Consider the following 19,903-nt stretch of genomic DNA (forward strand, 5'->3'; position numbering starts at 1 on the left):
AAGGGGTCCAGACCCTTTAATATATGGTTAATGGCTCGTAGCTCTGCTTTAGTTGTTTTTCTTTCAGATTGGATAATTTTAGACCCTGACATCTGGAGGTGATAAGGAGCCACTGGAGTTTATTGAGTATGGGAGGGACATGTTTAAATCTCTGCTTTAGGAAGATCACTTTCACAGTGGAGTCACGGTTGGGCTCTAGTAGGGAGACACTTGAGGCAGGGAGACCAAGCTGAAAATGGTTGCAACAGTTCAGGTGTGAGGTGATGAGGGCTTGCACCAGAATGGTGGCAGTGTCACAAGAGAGGAGGAATATATGGAAGATATTATAAAGGTAAAATGGAAAGGACTTGGGAACAGATTGAATATAAAAGGTGAGAAAGATAACACCTAGGTTTCAGGCTTGTAGGTATGCAGGATGGAGGTATCCTTGACTAATGGGGAAGTTCTGAAGAAGGTAAGGCAATGAGTTCAGTTTGGGACATGCTAAGCTTAAGATGTATGTGGGATATCCCAATCTGATGGGTCCAATAGACAGTTGGAGATGAGAGACTGGAGGTTAGCAGAGAGATTAGGACTGGATAAGTGGATATGAGAATCATCAACATAGAGATGATAATTGGGAATCCATAAGAGCTGATAAAATCAACAAGAGAAGTAATAGAATGGGAGAAAAAGAAAGGGCCTAGAACAAAACTTTGAGGCATATTAGTGATTGTGACTTAAATGAAAATCCAGCAGAGGAGAGACAAAGAAAGAATGGTTAGTTATTTAGGAAGAAAACCAGGATAGAGTAGTGTCACAAAAACCTGAAGAGAAGAGAGAATCAAGGAGAAGATGGCGATTGACAGTGTCAAGGGCTGCAGAGACGTTAAGAAGGAAAATGATTGAAAAAAGGACATGAGATCTGGCAATCAAGAAATCATTGGTAACTTTGAATAAAATAGTTTTGTTTCAAAAATGAGATTAGAAGACAAACTGTAGAGAATTTAAGAAGAGAGCAAGAGGAAATGGAGTGGAAGCATTCATTGCAGGTATTCTTTTTTTTTTTAACTTAGTAAATTATTTAATTTCCTTTTTTGGGGTAATCATTCCTATTGGAAAATCCAAATAAATCCAAATGAAAGTGATAGTGTGGGGTTTTGCTGTATTTTGGCAGTGGTTACTTGACACTTCTTCCAATGTCCCATTGTTAAGGAGGGGATGTTAGGATTTAATGTAAAATATTACCATATTAGTCATTCTGTATAAAAAACTTATATAAAAGAAAAAAATGAAAGAAAGTGAAAAATAGCATGTTTCAGTCTGTGTTCAATCAATATCAGTTCTTTCTTTGGAGTTGGATAGTATGGTCCATCAATAGTCCTTTGGAATTGTTTTGGATTATTGTATGGTTGAGAATAGTTAAGTCATTCACAGTTCTTCATCAAACAATATTTCTGTCTCTCTGCACAATGTTCTCCTGGTTCTGCTCACTTCACTACATATCAGTTCATATAAGTCTTTCCAGGCCTTTCTGAAGTCATCCTGCTTGTCATTTCTTATAGCACAATAATATTCTATCACCATCATATACCACAGCTTGTTTAGCCATTCCCCAATTGATGGGCATTCCTTTGATGTCCAATTCTTAGCCAGCTACCTTACTTTCCAGTTACATGTAAGGGTAGTTTTCAACATTCATTTTCATAAGATTTAGAGTTCCAAATTTTTCTCCCTCCCTCCCTCCCTTTCCTCCCCTCTCCACAAGATTGCAATCAGGTTATATATGTACAATCCACAAGTGTTCTTTTTATCAGTTCTTTCTATAGGGGTGCATAGTAAGCTTCCTCATTAGTTCCTTGGGATTGTCTTGGATCACTGCACTGCTGAGAGTAGTTAAGTCATTCACAATTGCTCATTGAACAATACTGCTGTCACTACACACAATGTCCTCCCAGCTCTGCTCACTTCACTATACATCAGTTCATGAGTCTTTCCAGGTTTTTCTGGGATCATCCTGTTTGTCATTCCTTATAGCACAAGACCATTCCACTTCAATCATATAGCACAGCTTTTTCCACCATTCCTCAATTGATGGACATTCCCTTGATTCTCAATTCTTAGCCTCCACCAAGAGTTGCTATAAATATTCTTTGTACAATATTTCCCCCTTTTCTCTTTTTCATGATTACTATTGTTAACTGTTTCCCTTCCATCCTATTCCCTTCCCCATGATATTTATTCTATTATCCATCTTCTTTCATCCTATCACTCTTGAAAGGGGTTTTGCTTCTGTGTCCCCTCCCCCACTCTGCCCTTCCTTCTTTTGCCCCTCTCTCTTTATCCCCTTCCCCTATTTTCCTGCAGGGTTAGAGAGATTACTCCTCCCAATTGAGTGTGTACATTATTTCCTCCTTGAGCCAATTCTAATGAGATTGAGGTCTTTGAGCCAATTCTGATGAGTGTTAGGCTCATTTACTGCCCAGATTAGACAGATTACTACACCCAGTTGGGTGTGTCTGTTAGTCCCTCCTTGAGGCAGCTCTGATGAGTTTAAGGTCTTTGAGCCTTTTCTGATGAGTATAAAATTCATTTACTGCCCTGCTCCTCTCCCATCTCTTCCCCCACTCCATAAGCCTTTTCCTGTTACTTTCATGTAGGATTTCACTTCTGCCCTTCCCCCTCCCCCAGTGAATTCCCTTCACCCCTCAATTTAACCCTAAAGATGTCATCACCTAGTTAAGTGACACAGTGAACAAACATCCCCCCTGGACCCAGGGGGATCCCAGCCAAAACCCAGCCACAGACACAAGACAGTTGCCCACTGTACGACCCCAGGTATGTCCCCCAGCTCCAATTTTTTATGGTTCTCTATGGTCTTGTATTTGAAAGTCAAATTTGCCATTCAGTTCAGGTCTTTTTATCACAAATTTCTGAAAGTCTTCTTTTTCATTAAAGTCCCATTTTTTCTGCTGAAAGACAATGCTGAGTTTTGCTGGGTAGGTGATTCTTGGTTGTAATCCCAATTCCTTTGCCCTTTGGAATATCATATTCCATGCCCTCCGGTCCATTAATGTAGAAGCTGCTAGATCTTGTGCTATCCTGACTGGGGCTCCACAGTATTTGAATTCTTTCTTTTTGGCAGATTGCAATATTTTCTCCTTGACCTGAGAGCTCTGGAATTTGGCTATAATATTCCTAGGAGTTTTCTTTTTGGGATCTCTTTCTGGAGGTGATAAGTGGATTCTTTCAATTTCTATTTTAGCTTCTTCTTCTAGAATTTCAGGGCAATTTTCCCTGAGAATATCTTGGAAGATGGTTTCTAAGCTCTTTCCTTAATCATGGTTTTCAGGTAGACCAATAATTTTCAGATTAGCTCTCCTGGACTTATTTTCCAGGTCAGCAGTTTTTCCCAGAAGATATTTCACATTGCCCTCTATTTTTTTATTCATTTGGATTTGCTTTATTGTATCTTGGTTTCTCATAAAGTCACTGGCTTCCATTTGTTCAATCCTAATTCTTAGGCAATTATTTTCATCAGAGAGCTTTTGTACCTCCTTTTCCATTTGACTTTTCAAGCTGTTGACTTTTTTCTCATGTCTTTCCTGCATCACCCTCATTTCTCTTTCCATTTTTTCCTCTACCTCTCTAACTTTTTCTTCAAAGTCCTTTTTGAGCACCTCTATGGCCTGAGACCAATTCATATTTTTCTTGGAAGCTTTAGATATAGGGGCCCTGATGTTGACATCTTCCTGTGAGGGTGCCCCTTGGTCTTCCTTGTTACTGAAGAAACTTTCTATGGTCCTCACCTTTCTCTGTCTGCTCATCTTGCCTTTCTTTTACTAGACTTTTAGCTCCTTAAAGTGAGGCACTGTTTTCAGGCTGCAGTATCCCAAGCTTCAGAAGTCCCAGGTGGTATGATTTAAGGAGAATAAGGTTCTTCACTCACCTGGCCTGTTCTCTGGTCCTTAGATGACCCCAGACCAACTTGCTAATCAACCAGCTTTGTGTGTTGTGGTTGTTAGCTCTGATGAGCCTGTGCCCCTCCCCCACCTGGGCCACTGCTACTGGAGCCTACCTCTTGGTTCTCAGCAGGGGTGTAAAATCCAAGTTCTGCCTCAGCACCAGCATCTGTATCAGCACAGCAGCTCCCTCCTTCTGACCTACCAAGCCGTTCTTGGTTAGAAGATGATTTTATCACATTCTCCTGTGTGTTTTGCTGCTCCGGGCATTTTCCTATGGCATTATTTGGATGTTTTTTGGAGCGATCGTGTCATGAGTTCGGGAGCTCACTCGCAGCTATTCTGCTCAAGTAGTTTGACCAAAAAAAGAGGAGAAATGTGGGACAATAACTGGTGGGCATAGATAGATCTGCTGAGGGTTTTTTGAGAATGGAGGAGACATGGGAATGTTTGCAGGCAGTGGGGAGGCAGCCAGTAGACAGGAAGAGATGGAAGATAAATGAGACAGTGGGGATGATAAAGGGATAATCTGCTGGAGAAGATGGGATGGAATAGGATCACTTGTGAATGTCGAGAGATTGGCCTTGGCAAAAGGAAGGGCCACTTCTTCATGTGGGACAGGGGTAAAGAAGATAGTAATAGAAGGCATCTGGGTGATGTGAGCTGAGGAGGAGAAGAGAAGAGGAAGCTCTTGGCAAATGTTCTCAATCCCCCCCCCCCCCCCCGGCAAAATATGAAGCAAGGTTCTCCACCAAGAGTCTCACACCCTGAGACTTTGGCATTCTACAGTTCCCACTCCCAGCTACAGTTTTCTGCCAGCTCACCCCTGTTTTTCATTAGGAGGATCATCATAATGGTAAAAAACAGTGGGAAATTCAAGTTCCTGGTGGTAAAGAAAAGACAGGGGGAGGGGATGTGAGTGAAGAGCAGAAGCAGAGGAACCCTAAGTTCCGAGTCATGATTCTGTGAGACCTATGAGCTGTTCAAGGAGGACTAATGCCTTGGGTCGGAGGGCTTGCCGAACCCTTTTAAGGGATGTTCATCCACCTTTGTTGTCTGCCTGGCACTCGACTCACACCTGTGGCTCTAAGAAGCTGTGTGCAGCCACCACACCCTGGGAAACTGTCTTGGTAGATGGGCTAAACCAAGTTAAAGATAACTGACAGGCCTCAAACCCGTCGGTGAGTTAGGCAGAAGGTCTACTCTAAGCATGTGAAGACTTCTCTTGATGGAATGGGCATTTGAGAAGAATTGATCCCAGTGGCCATGAGGGCAGATAAAGAGTGGAGTGGGGTGGGATGTGGATCTGTGGAGTTCTTAGAGCTTGATCAGACATTGAAGACACCACGATCATCCACGGCATCCTGGACCATCACCAGCTGTCTTGCTACTGGACTTCAGTGACTCTAGAAGAGAGAGTGAGACTGGCGACTTGGTGCAACTCTGCCTCACTTAAAGCCAATTCACACATGAGTCAAGACATGGCCCATTATGTGATGTCATCAGTCCTCTTTGAAAACAAAGGCAGGGGCGGCTAGGTGGCGCAGTGGATAAAGAACTGGCCTTGGATTCAGGAGTACCTGAGTTCAAATCTGGCCTCAGACACTTGACTTACTAGCTGTGTGACCCTGGGCAAGTCACTTAACCCCCATTGCCCAACCAAAAAAAAAAAAATGAAAACAAAGGCAAACAACACACCAGCAATGATCCAATTGCCTGGAAGCAGGGCTTTTTGTTTGTTTTGGCCAACGATTCCTCACAACAAAGGACTAGAGATGTAGAGGGAGAAGCCTCAAGATCGAGTCTTGATAGGCAGAAGATGGACATCAAAGGAGAAGAACCAGAGGATAGCAGTTTCCTAGAAGGTGGCTCAGCTAGCTGGCACAGTGGACCCAGTACTGGCCCTGGAGTCAGGAACACTCTTCTTCCTGAGTTCAAATCTGATCTCAAACATTTACTAGTTGTGTGACCCTGGGCAAGTCCTTAACCCTGTTTGCCTCAGTTTCCTCATCTGTAAATTAATTGGAGAAGGAAATGGCAAACTACTCCAGTGTCTTTGCCAAGAAAACCCTAAACATGATCATGAAGAGTTGAATGTAACTGAAACAACTAAACAAACAAAAAAAGTCAAGGGAAGAAAAAGTATATAAAAAGAGTAGGAATATGTGTAAAATGTCAGAGAGATGTCAAGCAGGATAAGAATGGGATAAAGGCCACTGGATTGATTGGATTTCAGAGATATTCAGATAGAGAGAGAGAGAGAGAGACAGAGACAGAGACAGAGAGAGACAGAGACAGAGACAGAGAGAGACAGAGACAGAGACAGAGACACACAGAGAGAAGGAGGGAGGGAGGAAGGGAGAGAGAGAAAAAGAGAGAGAGAGCAGCTTCACTTGAGTAGTAAAGTTAGAAGCAAGTGCAAAGGCTTTAGAAACCCTTGAGTGCAATGTGGTGAGGTGGAGGTGACTACTTTCAATAACTTTTTTTCTAGGAGTTTGCCTGTGGATGGAAAAAGATGATTCAGAATGACAACCTATATCTCTGAGATTCAGTTTGTTTTGTTCTCTATAAATTGGGGATAAAAATTCTTGTTCAACCAACCACACAGAGTTGCAAGTAAGCCTTATACAAGCACTATACAAGTCTGATTTATAATTATTCCCATTTTATAGATGAGGAAACTGAGGCACAGAGTTACATAACAGAACTGAACTTAGATCAGGTCTTCTAGATCCTTGTCCAGGGATCCTGCTACATCCTGCTGTTTCCCTGTGGCACCATAAGTTACACAGTAGAAGTCTAATAGACTAATACTTGTTAATAATGTGTCTTTATGTGTCTCCTGGGTCAAATCAGCAATTTCATGCTTCTTCTGTTACCTCCACTTTAAGCCTCCTGCAATGAGATCCTTGTCGAAGGTTTTCCTGTGCTTTTTGGTTGTAGAGTAGAAGTTCTGGCTTCAGATACAGACTGTGTGTTGTTCGAGAGAAGAGGCTCGTCACCAGAATGTAGGCTATGGTGCCCCATGAAAGAGATGAAAAAAACAAGAGTGTATGACGCTGTGCTAGATTCAAAAGACACAAATATGGTGACAATCATAATAATGATTCGTGTTTCCATAGGACCTTGAGGTTGACAAAGCCCTTTACATGCGTTATCTCATTTTGTTCTCACAATAACCTGGTAAGCTAAGTAGTGCAGATGTTATTCTCCCCATCTTACAAATAAGGAAAATGAGACTCAGAGACATTAAGTGATTTGTGCATGGTCACATGACTTATAAGGGTAAGAACCTGGGTATTCCTGGTTATAAGCCCAGTATCCTACCTAGTATGTCTCATTGCCTCACTGGAAAAAGTGGTTGCCAGGGAATGTGGATGTGACAGTATAGATATGGTGATTGCTAAGATGCTATGTACCATGCCAGCCGTTACTAGCATTAATAGTCAATAAGCATCTGACTCCTATGATGTGTCAGGCATTGTGCTAAGTGCCAGAGATGAATGTAAAAAAAAGACAGTGCCTGCTCTCAAGGAGCTTACAATATACCTGGTGAAGACAACACATAAGAGGAAGCTGAAAAGGTGGAGGGGAGGGTGGAAAGGTACCTGACTCAGGGGTAGGAGAAGGCAGAGGAGTCCCACATTAGTGCAGCCAGGTGAGAGATGAGAAGGTGTCTGACCTTAGCTGAGCTTCCTCCTTAAATGGAGGCTTTGGTTATTCCTGGCTCTGTCTTTCAATCAGAGGGGCAGAGGGTAGTGATGAAGTAGAGTCCCAAGGCTAATGACATCTTGCAGGATGATGAGCTTTTTTCCAGTAATGAGCTTCCTGGGTTAGGGTGAAGTCCAAGAAAATTGCAAAGTAGGACAGTCAGGTGAGAAATTATTATTATTTCCCTTCTTCCTCCTGCTCCTATCCTTTTCCCCCACTTCTTCTATTCCAGTAATTGTTGTTTTTGGTCCTTCCATTTTCAAAGAGGACCAATGATATCGCATAATGGACAATGTCTTGACTCATGCGTGAATTGGATTTAAATGAGGCAGAGCTATGCAAAGTCATTAGCCTCACACTCTACTCCTGAGTCCCAGTGGCAAGACAAAAGTCAAGATGACTGGTAATGGCCCCCAGTAGTTTTGCATGGAGGGGGTAATGAGATTAATTTACTTCATGTTAGTTTTCTTTGTCATTTTCTCTACAGGTGTAATTTACCCCCAATCTCAGAGAAGTACACTGGGGACGTTGGGGCGAAGACTGATGTTGTTACTGTGAACCCCAGCATCATAACGGAGAGGTTAGTCTGAGCCTTGTCCCGAGTTTAGATCTGAAAGGGACCTTAGAATTAATACAGTCTGATACCAACCTCTCCCCTCCCTCACCTAGAGAAGGTATGACTTGTCCAAGACCACACCGGTAAGTATCAGAAATGGAATTCAAAACCAAATCCTTTAACTTCAATCAGTGTTCTCTCCATTAAGTATGATGGAGACCTATGTATAATGTAACACTGAAGTATAATGTTACACTTATTTTCCTTTTGAATCTTCAAGAATCTTTTAATCTCTGGGAAGGATCATGCCTTAAGCTATTATCAGTCATGAAAACTTTAATTAGCACATAGCACTTGCTCATGTATCCCAGAACCATAAAATTTCAGAAAGGGAAGGGACTCCAAAGATCTAGTCTGACCCCATCATTTTAAAGAAAGAACTAAAGTAGAGAGGAAGTGATTGGCCCAAGATCTAATAGACCCAGGACTAAATTAGTAGAAAAGGGACAAAAGGCCTGCCCTCAAAAGTATGTAGTGGCATTTTAGGAGATAGAGGAAAATTTTGTGTGTTTCATGGCTTTGCTAGGAGCTGAGCTTGCTAATACTGAGGTCCTGAGGACAGGTTAAGGATAGAGTGCCAGGCCTGGAGTCTAGAAGACCTGAGTTCAAATCCAGCCTCAAACATTTATTAGCTGTGTGACCTGGGGCAAGTCACTTAATCCTGGTTGCCTCAGTTTCTTCATCTGTAAAATGAGCTGGAGAAGGAAATGACAAACCACTCCAGTATCTCTGCCACAAAAAACCCAAACGGGGTCACAAACAGTTAGACATGACTGAAAAATGAATAAAAACAAAACAAAACAAAACCCAGGTTATCAGACACTGCGCTGAGGGTTGACCTTCAAATACTTGAATAAGTTCTAATGTCCCTACCTAAATCCTCTTTCTTCCTGGCTAAAAATTCCTATTTCCTTTGAGCCATCCTTGTATAGAAAGACCCCAGTCTTCTTACCTCATTGTTTGTATTTTGGAGGTATTCTTTTTCAAATATGGTATCCCAAACTGAACATAATAGTCCAGATATGCTCTGATGAGGGTGAGGTATGAGGATCTACCCCCTCCCTTATTTTGGACATTGCCTTTCCTAATGCACTCTCATGTTTTGCTCACCATGGAAAGCATGACATTTCCTTCTCTAGCTCATTTTACAGATGAGGAAACTGAGGCAAACAGAATTAAGTGACTTGCCCAAAGTCACACAGCTATTAACTGTCTGAGGCTGAATTTTAACTCAGGTCTTAATGAGTCCAGGCCCAGAACATCCATTTGCCACCTAGCTACGCCATGCCAAAGATATGGATGGCCTAAAGTTGGGAAGGATAGTTAATATAGTGAATGACGAAAGACAGGATCCCAAAAGATCTCTACGGCTGTCACACTGGACAGAATATAAAAAGATGAAACTTTATAGTGTCATATGTGAAGCCTGACACTTGAGTTTTAAAAAGCACTTCTACAAATATAGACTAGAAAGGGAAAGACCAAACCACAGTTCATGTGAAATCAAGCTTTTAATAAACTGTAAGCTCAGCTTGAGTAAATATAGTGTAAAAAGAGTAAATATAGGATCTTTGGTAAGAAAACCCTCAAAAGGGTCATGGAGAGTTGGATGTGACTGAGAAACAACTAAATAATCTTTGGCATACACAGCAGATGTGCCATCATCCATTTCATTGATAGTCAATAAACATTTATTAAGTACCTACTATGTGCTGGGCACTCTGCTAAATGCTGGTGATATATAAAGGGGGAAAAGTTAGTCCCTACCCTGTAGGAGCTTGCAATCTCATGACAAAACTGTTTATAGCAGCACAGGGCTAAGGACAGATCTCTAGGGCACTCTACTAGAGACCTCCCTCCAAGATGACATTGATCCCTCATTGACCATTCAAAAATGTTTATTAAGGAATTGATACTCAAGATGATTAGGCAGCTAATAAGAAAGGGGCCTAGAGGAACTATATCCTCCAGGGCTTATGATTTCTGCGTCATCACCAGTAATTTTTGTGTGATTAAGGGGAACAGGAGAGGGGCCATAGCTTCGAAGGCATAAGGGTAAATGTAATTTTAATTTTCAAAATAGAGAAGAGGGGGGCAGCTAGATGGAGCAGTGGTAAAGCACCGGCCCTGTATTCAGGAGTACCTGAGTTCAAATCCGTCCTCAGACACTTGACATTTACTAGCTGTGTGACCCTGGGCAAGTCACTTAACCCTCATTGCCCTGCCAAAAAAACAAACAAAAAACAAAAAAAACAAAAAAAACAAACCAAAAAAAAAATAGAGAAGAGAATGGAATCTTCACACTATAGCTTAGTAAACTTGACTTTGATTCCTAACAAAATTCTGGAACATCCTATTAAAGGGATGGTCAATAAATAACCAGAAAAGGAAGTGATGATCACAAAGCTCTTGCATGGTTTCATCAGAAGAGTAAGCTCATCTACTTTTTTTTTTGACAATTATTGAACTAATAGAGAGGTGACCTCAAAGTCTGGAAGACCTGAGTTCAAATTCTTCTTCTGACACATACTACTCTGACTGGATGGCCCTGGGCAAGTCATTTATCCTTTCTGTGTTCTAGACCACTTTCTGAAAAGGTGCCAGTCTGCTCTGGTAGTGGGGGTTTCCTCATCTGGGAGTTGTTTAAATAAGGAAAATCATAGGTTTGGTCCTTATCCCTACTAGACTGGTAGATACAGAGATGATTGTGGCTACAGTATACCTAGATTTTAGAATTCTGTCATGCTACCATTGTAGAAAAGATACAATATACTATATGGGCAGCAAAATATTGCAATGGGTAGAGTGTCAGGCCTGGGGTCAGGAAGACTCATCTTTCTGAGGTCAAATCTGGCCTCAGGCACTTACTAGTTGTGTGACCCTGGGCAAGTCACTTCACCCTGTTTGCCTCAGTTTCCTAGAAAAGGAAATGGCAAACCACTCCAGTATCTTTGCCAAGAAAACCCCAAATGGGGTCACAAAGAGTCAGACGTGTCTGAAAATAACCTACCAAGAGCAAGATGCAATATAATACAATAAACATTTATTAAGCACCTACTATATGCCAGGCACTGTGAAGCTCTGGAAATACAAATAAGAAAAAGAGAGATGGGGGCAGCTAGGTGGCACAGTGGATGAAGCACTGGCCCTGGATTCAGGAGGACCTGAGTTCAAATCTGACCTCAGACACTTGACACTTACTATCTGTGTGACCCTGGGCAAGTCACTTAACCCTCATTGCCCTGCCCCCCCCAAAAAAAAATTTTAAAAAAAGAACAAAGGAAAAGAGAGATAGTCCCTGTCTTTCAGGAGTTTACAATCTAAAAGGGAAGACAAAACACACACACACACACACACACAAAATGGGGGGGATGAAAAAGTACTTAACACAAGGATATAATCATGATGGAGCTGAATCTAAGGGGTGCAGCTGGTGAGAAGAGTTAGCTGGGCTTCTGAACTATCTTTTAATGGAGGCCTTGGGAGAAATTTTTTACTCTATCATTCAGTCATCAATTTGCAGAGGCAAATGAGGCTACTGAAGAGGTGTAAGTATCAAAGATGATTCAATCTCCTTGGGGATGAGTTTCCTGGAGATGAGTTTTTCTTGGGGGTGGGAGGGAGGGTATTATGACAATAGAGTTGAACCCAAGGGGTATAGACAGTGAAAATGATGAGAAAAATGAGAAATAGACAATTAGTGGATTTAAGGACTAGTTGATTGGCTAGACCCAAAGAGTAGTCATAAATAGGTCAATTTCTTTTTGGAAAATCTCTAGACAAGGATCTGTCCTCAGCTTGGTGATAATGAACATTTTCATGAATGACTTAGATGGCATGCTTATCAAATTTGCAGAATATGCATATCTACGAGGGATGAGGAATACCTTGGAAGATCTTGACAGAACCTGAAGACAAACCTAAGGACAAAATTGGAATTTCTGACTCCAAGTCCATCCCTAACCTTCTGAATGACATGCTCCTATGAATTCTTAGAGCGCTTAATGTTGGCACCTTTCACGTGGCCTCTATTACAAAGTCTCATGTTGTTAGTTATCCCTTTTTAGAGAAGACCTGTGATTTCACTGGTATAGAAATTCCAGGTGAGGACCTCACCCTCTTCCAGTGCAGGTCAGCACCTGCCCTGCAAGTTAGAGTCTTCAAGAGCTGCCTAAAAATAGAAAGTGACTTGCCCAGGGTAACAGTCAGTTTGTGTCTTCCTTGCTATGAGACCAGCTTCCTACCTCCTCTACCACATTAACCATCTGTGTGAAGTAGAGAAAATAATGCTGTATACTAGAGGTCAGCGAACTTGACTTTGATTCCCAAAGCTGTGAATCAGGACAACTGGTTTCTCGTCTTTTGTATGGGAAGAGGAAACAGTGCCACAAATAAACTCACATTTACAAAGAAATCTAAGATTGACAAAGTGCTTTCGTTAGAGTGACCTTGTGAGATATTTTTATTTCCAACATACAGGTGAGGAAACTGAAGCTCGTAGAGATTCTACCTAGTTACATGATTAGTGAGTGTTAGAGCTGAGCCTCATGGGACTTTAGAGGTGAGGAAAGCAAGGCTAATGAGGTTAATTGCTCCCCATCACGCTGCTGTTTTAGTAGGACATAGAGCTGGAATCAATCAATCAATCAATCCATAAACATTAATTTAGTGTGTGCTCTGTGCCAAGCACTGTGTTGGGTGCTGGATATTTAAATACAAAAAATGAAGCTGTTCCTAACCTCTAGGAGCTTATATTTGATTTTGAAAAAAATATTGAATAGAATTTTATTTTCCAAAATATATGTAAAAACAAATTTTAACATCAATTTTTAAAAAAATTGTGTTCCAACTTCTCTTCCTCCTCCATTCCCACCCCCCACCCACTAGAACTCAAGCATTTCAAGAAGGCAAGCACATATGAAAGAAGACACAGAATAAATATGCATTTCTATAAATACAAGTGTCGTTAGGAGGGGAGCACTCTAGGGGCAGCTAGGTGGTGCAGTGAATAAAGCACTGGCCCTGGATTCAGGAGGACCTGAGTTCAAATCTGACCTCAGGCACTTGACATTTACTAGCTGTGTGACCCTGGGTAAATCACTTAACCCTCATTGCCCCACCTTAAAAAAAAAAGGAAGAGAGAACTCTAGCAAGATCACATAGAAGGTGCAACTTGAAGGAGATTAGAGGTGAGGAGGGAGGCATGAGACCAAGAGAAAAGAGAGGGAAGGTCTCAGAGGCCATCCAGCCCAACCTTTTTATTTGACAGATAAGGAAATTGAGGCCCAGGGAAGCCAACTGACCACCCCAGGGTCATGTAGGTAATAGGCACCAGAGTTGTGATTCCCTGGTTCCAAACCCTGGGCTTTTTCTGCTGTACCAGGATGTTCTTACTTCTCTCGGAAGTGCCGGAGCAGGGATTCTCACCCAGATTGTCTGGTTCCTGAAAAAAGCATAGTTTTATTTTTCCTGTTTCCATCATGATACCTCCCCAAAGCAGTCTTCTTTCCATTATGGCCCTGAGCTTACTTGGTCACCTCCTTGATAAGATCTTACCAGTCTAGAATGGTGAGCCACATCTAGGAGGATGATGTTTAATTAGGATAAATGAAAAGTCTAGGGGCAGCTAGGTGGTGAGTTCAAATCTGGCCTCAGACACTTAACACTTACTAGCTGTGTGATCCTGGGCAAGTCACTTAACCCCAATTGCCTCACACACACAAAAAAAGGATGAAAAGTCTACCGTTTCCACAGCTGTTTCCTGCTCAGCTTAGTCTCTCTGCTCTCCCCCAGGTTCCACAAGCTGGAGAAGTGGAGGCGGCCTTTCTATCAGGTGTTACAGGTCTACGAGAATGCCTCGGTGCTTCTGCCGGCCTTCTACAACACCCGTAATACTGACGTCTCCATCCGGGTCAAGTATGTGCTGGATGACTTTGAGTCCCCACAGGCAGTCTACTATTTCCACCCTCAGTATCTGATCAACGTGTCCCGCTACTGGCTCAACCTCGGTGTGCGGGCCAAGCGCATCAGCACGGGCCTCATCCTGGTGACGGCGGCTCTGGAGCTCTGTGAGGAGGTGCACTTGTTTGGCTTCTGGGCCTTTCCCATGAATCCTTCGGGACTCTTCATCACCCACCACTACTATGACAATGTGAAGCCTCGCCCCGGCTTCCATGCCATGCCATCTGAGATCTTTAACTTTCTCCACCTGCACAGCCGGGGCATCCTCCGTGTCCACACGGGCACCTGCAATTGCTGCTGATGAGGCAGGCGGTCGGCTGGCCTGTCTCTCCAGGCCTCTCTTCTCTTCCTTCCTTCCAGCATCAGGGGGCAGCGGGAAGACATGCTGTGGAGAAGAGGGGCAAGTCCAGCATTTATGCAATAGTCTTTGAAGAGTGGGGCCATATCCACCAGGGCTTCACACCTCCTGCACTCTGGGGTGGGTGGGGAAGACAATGGGGAAATGGGGTAAAGTCACCCCTATTGATAAGTGTTCCCCCTCCTTATCCTCTACCTACCCATGTGCCCAGTGGGCAAGTCCCTGGGGGGCAAGCTTCCAGCCTGTCCATTGCCTGAACAAGGAGGGAGCCCTGGAAATACAAGTGAATAAGCACATCGCCGCTAAATTTTAGCCACTGAGTTGAGCACAAGCCATCATGGCTATTTCACAGCTTCAGAAAATCACTAAAGGGGAGCAGTGGAGGAGTGAAGGCTTTAAGCACATGTGGAGTTTCTTGTAATGGTTTGCTTTCCTGAATTTTGTGATGGGCTTTTAGGGATTTTTTTTTTCTGATATTGATCATAGAGCCATATTATATCATAGCTCAGTTGGATCTTGGAGATCATCCCGTCCAACTGTCTTTATAGGGCCAGAAATTGAGGCCTAGAGAAGGTGACCTTGTTCAAGGTCACCCACCCAGCCAGACTGATTTCTCTCTTTTGCCATGGTAGGATCGGGTTCAGGGCTTACCTGTTAGATAGGCTCTTTGACTAAATGGGTGTTTTCTGTTTTCTTTTTTTTTTCTAGAACTAAAGAAAACTTTATTTTCTTCTCAGTGCCTACAGGCTTAACTTTGGGTTTGAAATATGAGAAAGGAGATAAGCCAGATCAGCCAACTAAATGAAGATTTCCAAGGCCAGTGTTACAAACTCATTAAGGGCATAGCAGCTCATTTTCTCATCTGCCTTCTCGTTCTCAGCTCCATTTCAGCCGGGGGTGGGGGGGGATTTTTATTAGATATATTCAGATGCCTTGGAGGGTCAACTGACACGGCTCTAAAGTGAACAATTCAGTAAAAAGCCTGACCTAACATGGGCCGCCTCAGTGGGAGGAGTTAGTCCTGTCTGTCAGACACCAGCATTATTAACACTTCTTTTGGGTCTTGCTAAAGGACAAGGAAGAAGCCCTAAAGACTGATTCCCCGCTCTTTCAGATTGATGATCTTCATGGAACAGCCTCAGAGGATATGGAGCCTGGCAGAAGTTAGCTATGCTTGTGTCCAGTCTAGAGTATGTAAGCAGAATGTTGCCTCCTGCCTATGGCTTGTACCATTCTCTGCTCTCTCCTGCCCCTCTTTGGGGTTGCTGTAAATGGTATAGAATCCTTATCAATTGCCTTAGAACTTAGATATCTCATCATAGACTTGTTGAATGTTGGAGCTGGAAGGGAGCTTAGAGCTCATTTGGTCTCACCCCCTCATCTGACAGAGCAATCCATTTGAGGCCCAGAGAGGGGTAGTGATTTTCCCAAGGGTCATACAGTGGTAAGTGGAGGACTCTAGACTGGAATCCAGCTCTAGTGCTTTCTTTAGTGAAACCTCTGGTCCTTTCGTCACTACTGGTGACTCACAGTCCTGGGTCCATGTGTTTTTCCTCCACCTATATCCTTTCTGGCCAAGTTTAAGGTTTGCATCCTGAAGGAGGATTTTCAGAAATCTCTCCTCTATCCTGGCTGTCCTTGAAATCCTCTTGCCCTATGTTCTGCAGAGAGGGCTGCTCCTTCTTTCACGAGACCCCAGATCCCCCACCTGCTCTCTGGCCAATACTCATGCCAAGAATAAGAAAAGATAAGGCCTTGCACTTGTATGGAGATTTATGTTTTTCAAAGTGCTTTTGCATTTCTTCAGGGCTGACCCGAGAATACTAAGAATTGGGGTGATGGCCCTGAGGTCTGTGCTTTGAGGGTCTCACATGTCTACAGGACCAGGTGGCTGGGCAGTGTTTCAGGGAGGCACCTGGTAGGGGAGAAAGACTTGGCCAACCCTGCCATCTGGTGCTTTAAAAGATCTGAGGATCCTAATCATGCCACCCACCTATGAACTGCTACCTTCCCCACCTCGCACCAGAGTGGGCTGGGGCTAGATGCCTGTCCCCACTCTGCCCTAAGGCTGCATGTTTTCCTTTTCTGACATTTCTTATCCCTAATCTTGGCTCACTGATGGCCACTGTAACCTGATTTCACTTGTGTATAGATACTGGGGGAAGGCATAGCCCACATCTATGATTTACCCTAGGCCACATCTGTCTAGGGATATGGCTCTCTGTGAATTGTCTTACTTTGTGACTGAAACAATATTGTGAGTTAGGTGCAGCAGGTATTATTGTCCATGTTTGACAGATGGGGAAACTGAGGCAAAGTGGCTTTCCACAATTGTGGCCTTCTGCAATCGGCATGGTTGGTACAGAATGGTGGTAATTTCATTTTGGAATGGGATATCGTGTTGTTTATAGTATCTGACACTAAATGTTGATTGGGGTCAAGGATGGGTGGTCAGGGCAGGGAATGAGACACATGGTTCTTCTACTATATTGTGTATGATGGTGGCTTTGCTTTAGAGAGAAATGAGAGGACTAAAGATTTAGGGGTAGACATCTTCTTAACCCAAATAGTGTAATAACAGGCAGGTAGGAACCATATTCTATTTTTACCATGCTTGTTAATGGAAAGAGTTTGACCAAGAATTGCATGTATCATTCTTTAGCTAGGAGGACATGGTACCTAATTAGCCACCAACAAGACATAAACTTAGAATTAGGTTCCCCCCCCCCCCTGCAAGTAGTGGGGTATGGAGTCTATAGTGAGCCATCCTCGCTCTCTAGTTTTGTGACCAGGAGTGCACTCTTTTTTGTTTGTTTGTTTTTTTGCAGGCAATGGGGGTTAAGTGACTTGTCCAGGGTCACACAGCTAGTCAAGTGTCTGAGGCCGAATTTGAACTCAGGTACTCCTGAATTCAGGGCCGGTGCTTTAACCACTGTGCCATCTAGCTGCCCCAGGAGTGCACTCTTGTGTGATGGTGAGCCAAGACTAGGGGGCAATCTGTGGCTAAGGTTGGAGTCAATGTGTGACCAGTAGGATTGGAGCTAGGGGTACGATCAGAAGTTAGAGGTTAACATTTACCATCGAGTAAGAGGAATGGATTAGAGCAAGGCTGGTTTCAGCTTCCTAAACGTGACAGTTTTGCTAGTTACTACGAATATAACAGCAGTGCCTGGATTTACCTGCAGAGGCCCAGGGGCCAATCTTGCCCTGCCCTTGTCTCAGGATCCCTGAGAGAACTAAAGATTTAGCATAATGAGGCTTTTTATAACCCGTCCCTACCTTTTATTTAAATAATAGTAATAATATTAACCATTCAGTGATCAAAGGTACTGTGGTCTAGTGGCTAGATAACCAACCTTAGAGTAGGGAAGGTGTGGATTCAAGTGCTCCCTCTTAAAATATTGGCCATATGCTCACGGGGCAAGGCACTTAATCTTGTAGTGCTCCAAGAAACTCTGAAATTCTGAGTTGGAGAATAGTCATTGATCTGCATTGGGAGGAATTCCCTACACCTATGAAGTCAAAGGTCCAGATTCCACACACACATACACACACCACACACACACACTCTCTCTCTCTCTCTCTCTCTCTCTCTCTCTCTCTCTCTCTCTCTCTCTCTCACACACACACACACACACACACACACACACACACACACACACACACACACACACTCACACACACACACTCACACACACACACACACTCACACACACACACTCACACATACATACACACACACACTCACACATACACACACACACTCACACATACACACACACTCACACAGACATACAGACACACAGAGACACACTAGCACACACATATATACCCACTCACACATGCTCACATGCACTCAGTAATTACTAAAATTTATATAATGAATGGAAGTCACTATATTAAACACTCTTTAAAGAAGTTCTGGGTACAAGTCAAGTGGAGTTTCACAACTTAAAGTTATCAGTAACAGTTCTGTCTAATTCTGGCTTTCCTTTTTTTACTTTAAGGAAAACCTCCAGTTTTCTCCTATTCATATGTCAAGAAACCAAAAGCGCAGGGCCCTTGGCCACCACTCTGTAGCCTCCTGGCATGCTTCTTGTTTTTTTTTTTTTTTGGCAGGGCAATGGGGGTTAAGTGACGTGCCCAGGGTCACACAGCTAGTAAGTGTCAAGTGTCTGAGGTCAGATTTGAACTCAGGTACTCCTGAATCCAAGGCTTTATCCACTGCGCCACCTAGCTGCCCCACCTGGCATGCTTCTGCTGCTGGTGCATGGAAGATTGCTCTGTCCTAGCCTTCACACATAGGGCTAGCCTGTACTCTGTTCTCTGGGAGGAGGGAGAACTTTGAGTTAATTTCAGCAGTCCTTATTCTATCTTTTCCTATAACGACTTCATTGTACCTCTTCCTCAAAAAAACAAACACACACACACACACACACACACACAAAACTGAAGGGGGAGAAAAAAATGGAAAGAAGTATGGGATAGTGACTTTGGCCTTGATACTGATTTTGTTGTTCAATTGTATTTAATGCTTCATGACTCCATTTTGGCATGTATGGGAGGCTACTCCATCTTTGTCTTCACCTGGACAATTATAGGACCATAGGATTTAGAACTGGGAGAAACCTTAACTGTCAACTAATCTAATCCCTTCATTTTACAGAGAAGAGAACCGGGCTTCAGAGAGATCACACAGCTAGCCGGCTGTGGAACCAGGATTCCGGCCCTGGTTATCCCCTTCTAAATCCAGTGTTCTTTCCATGACACCCTACCACCAATTCCTTCATCCTCTAAGCAATCTCTCTCCATTAGGCCAAGGCCTTGGCCCTGTGTGTATCTTGGAGCAAGTATGTGTGTGGGATTTTTTAACCCTATGGAAATCCCTTTTAATAATTTATTAATAAGCTCCCTATGCTCCAGCATGGGCCCTGAAAGGTTAACTGCAATGAGAGGATGAAAACATGAGAGCTTGTTGGAGGAGGGGTGAAGGTAGGGAAGGCAGTGTGTGTGTGTGTGTGTGTGTGTGTGTGTGTGTGTGTATTTTAGTGACCCTGAGATCTGAAAGTTAATTGCTGTTGAAGTATCTTGAGGGCTGAGTCTTATTCTACTGAGGATATTCTTTTCCTTTTCTCTGCATGCTAGGTGTCTTCCTGAGAAGTGATATGTAAATTGATTTTTTTGGTAAAATACTATTTTAAATGTACCAGGTGAGTCACTTGATGCTTAAATGAGCACTTCCGATCCACTATCTAATATTTAGTAAAACAAAAGGTTCTTTCTCTCTCTAGTGAATAATCTGAACTATCCCTCCCT

At 43.0% G+C, this 19,903-nt stretch overlaps 1 protein-coding gene across 4 annotated transcripts in view; it reads left to right on the forward strand.

Annotated features, from left to right (window-relative positions):
* Positions 1-18,189, forward strand: part of ST8SIA5 (ST8 alpha-N-acetyl-neuraminide alpha-2,8-sialyltransferase 5) — a 142,880-nt gene extending 124,691 nt beyond the window's left edge. For all 4 annotated transcript variants that reach the window (XM_043979208.1, XM_043979209.1, XM_043979210.1 and 1 more), the window contains 2 exons: positions 8,140-8,232; positions 14,062-18,189. In XM_043979208.1, the coding sequence (XP_043835143.1) occupies positions 8,140-8,232; positions 14,062-14,530 (562 nt within the window). In that variant the 3' untranslated portion in view covers positions 14,531-18,189. The remainder of the gene's footprint in view (positions 1-8,139; positions 8,233-14,061) is intronic.
* The last annotated feature ends 1,714 nt before the right edge of the window (positions 18,190-19,903 follow it).

This window comes from Dromiciops gliroides, chromosome 1 (genome assembly GCF_019393635.1).
Source record: "Dromiciops gliroides isolate mDroGli1 chromosome 1, mDroGli1.pri, whole genome shotgun sequence".
Classification (NCBI taxonomy): domain Eukaryota; kingdom Metazoa; phylum Chordata; class Mammalia; order Microbiotheria; family Microbiotheriidae; genus Dromiciops; species Dromiciops gliroides.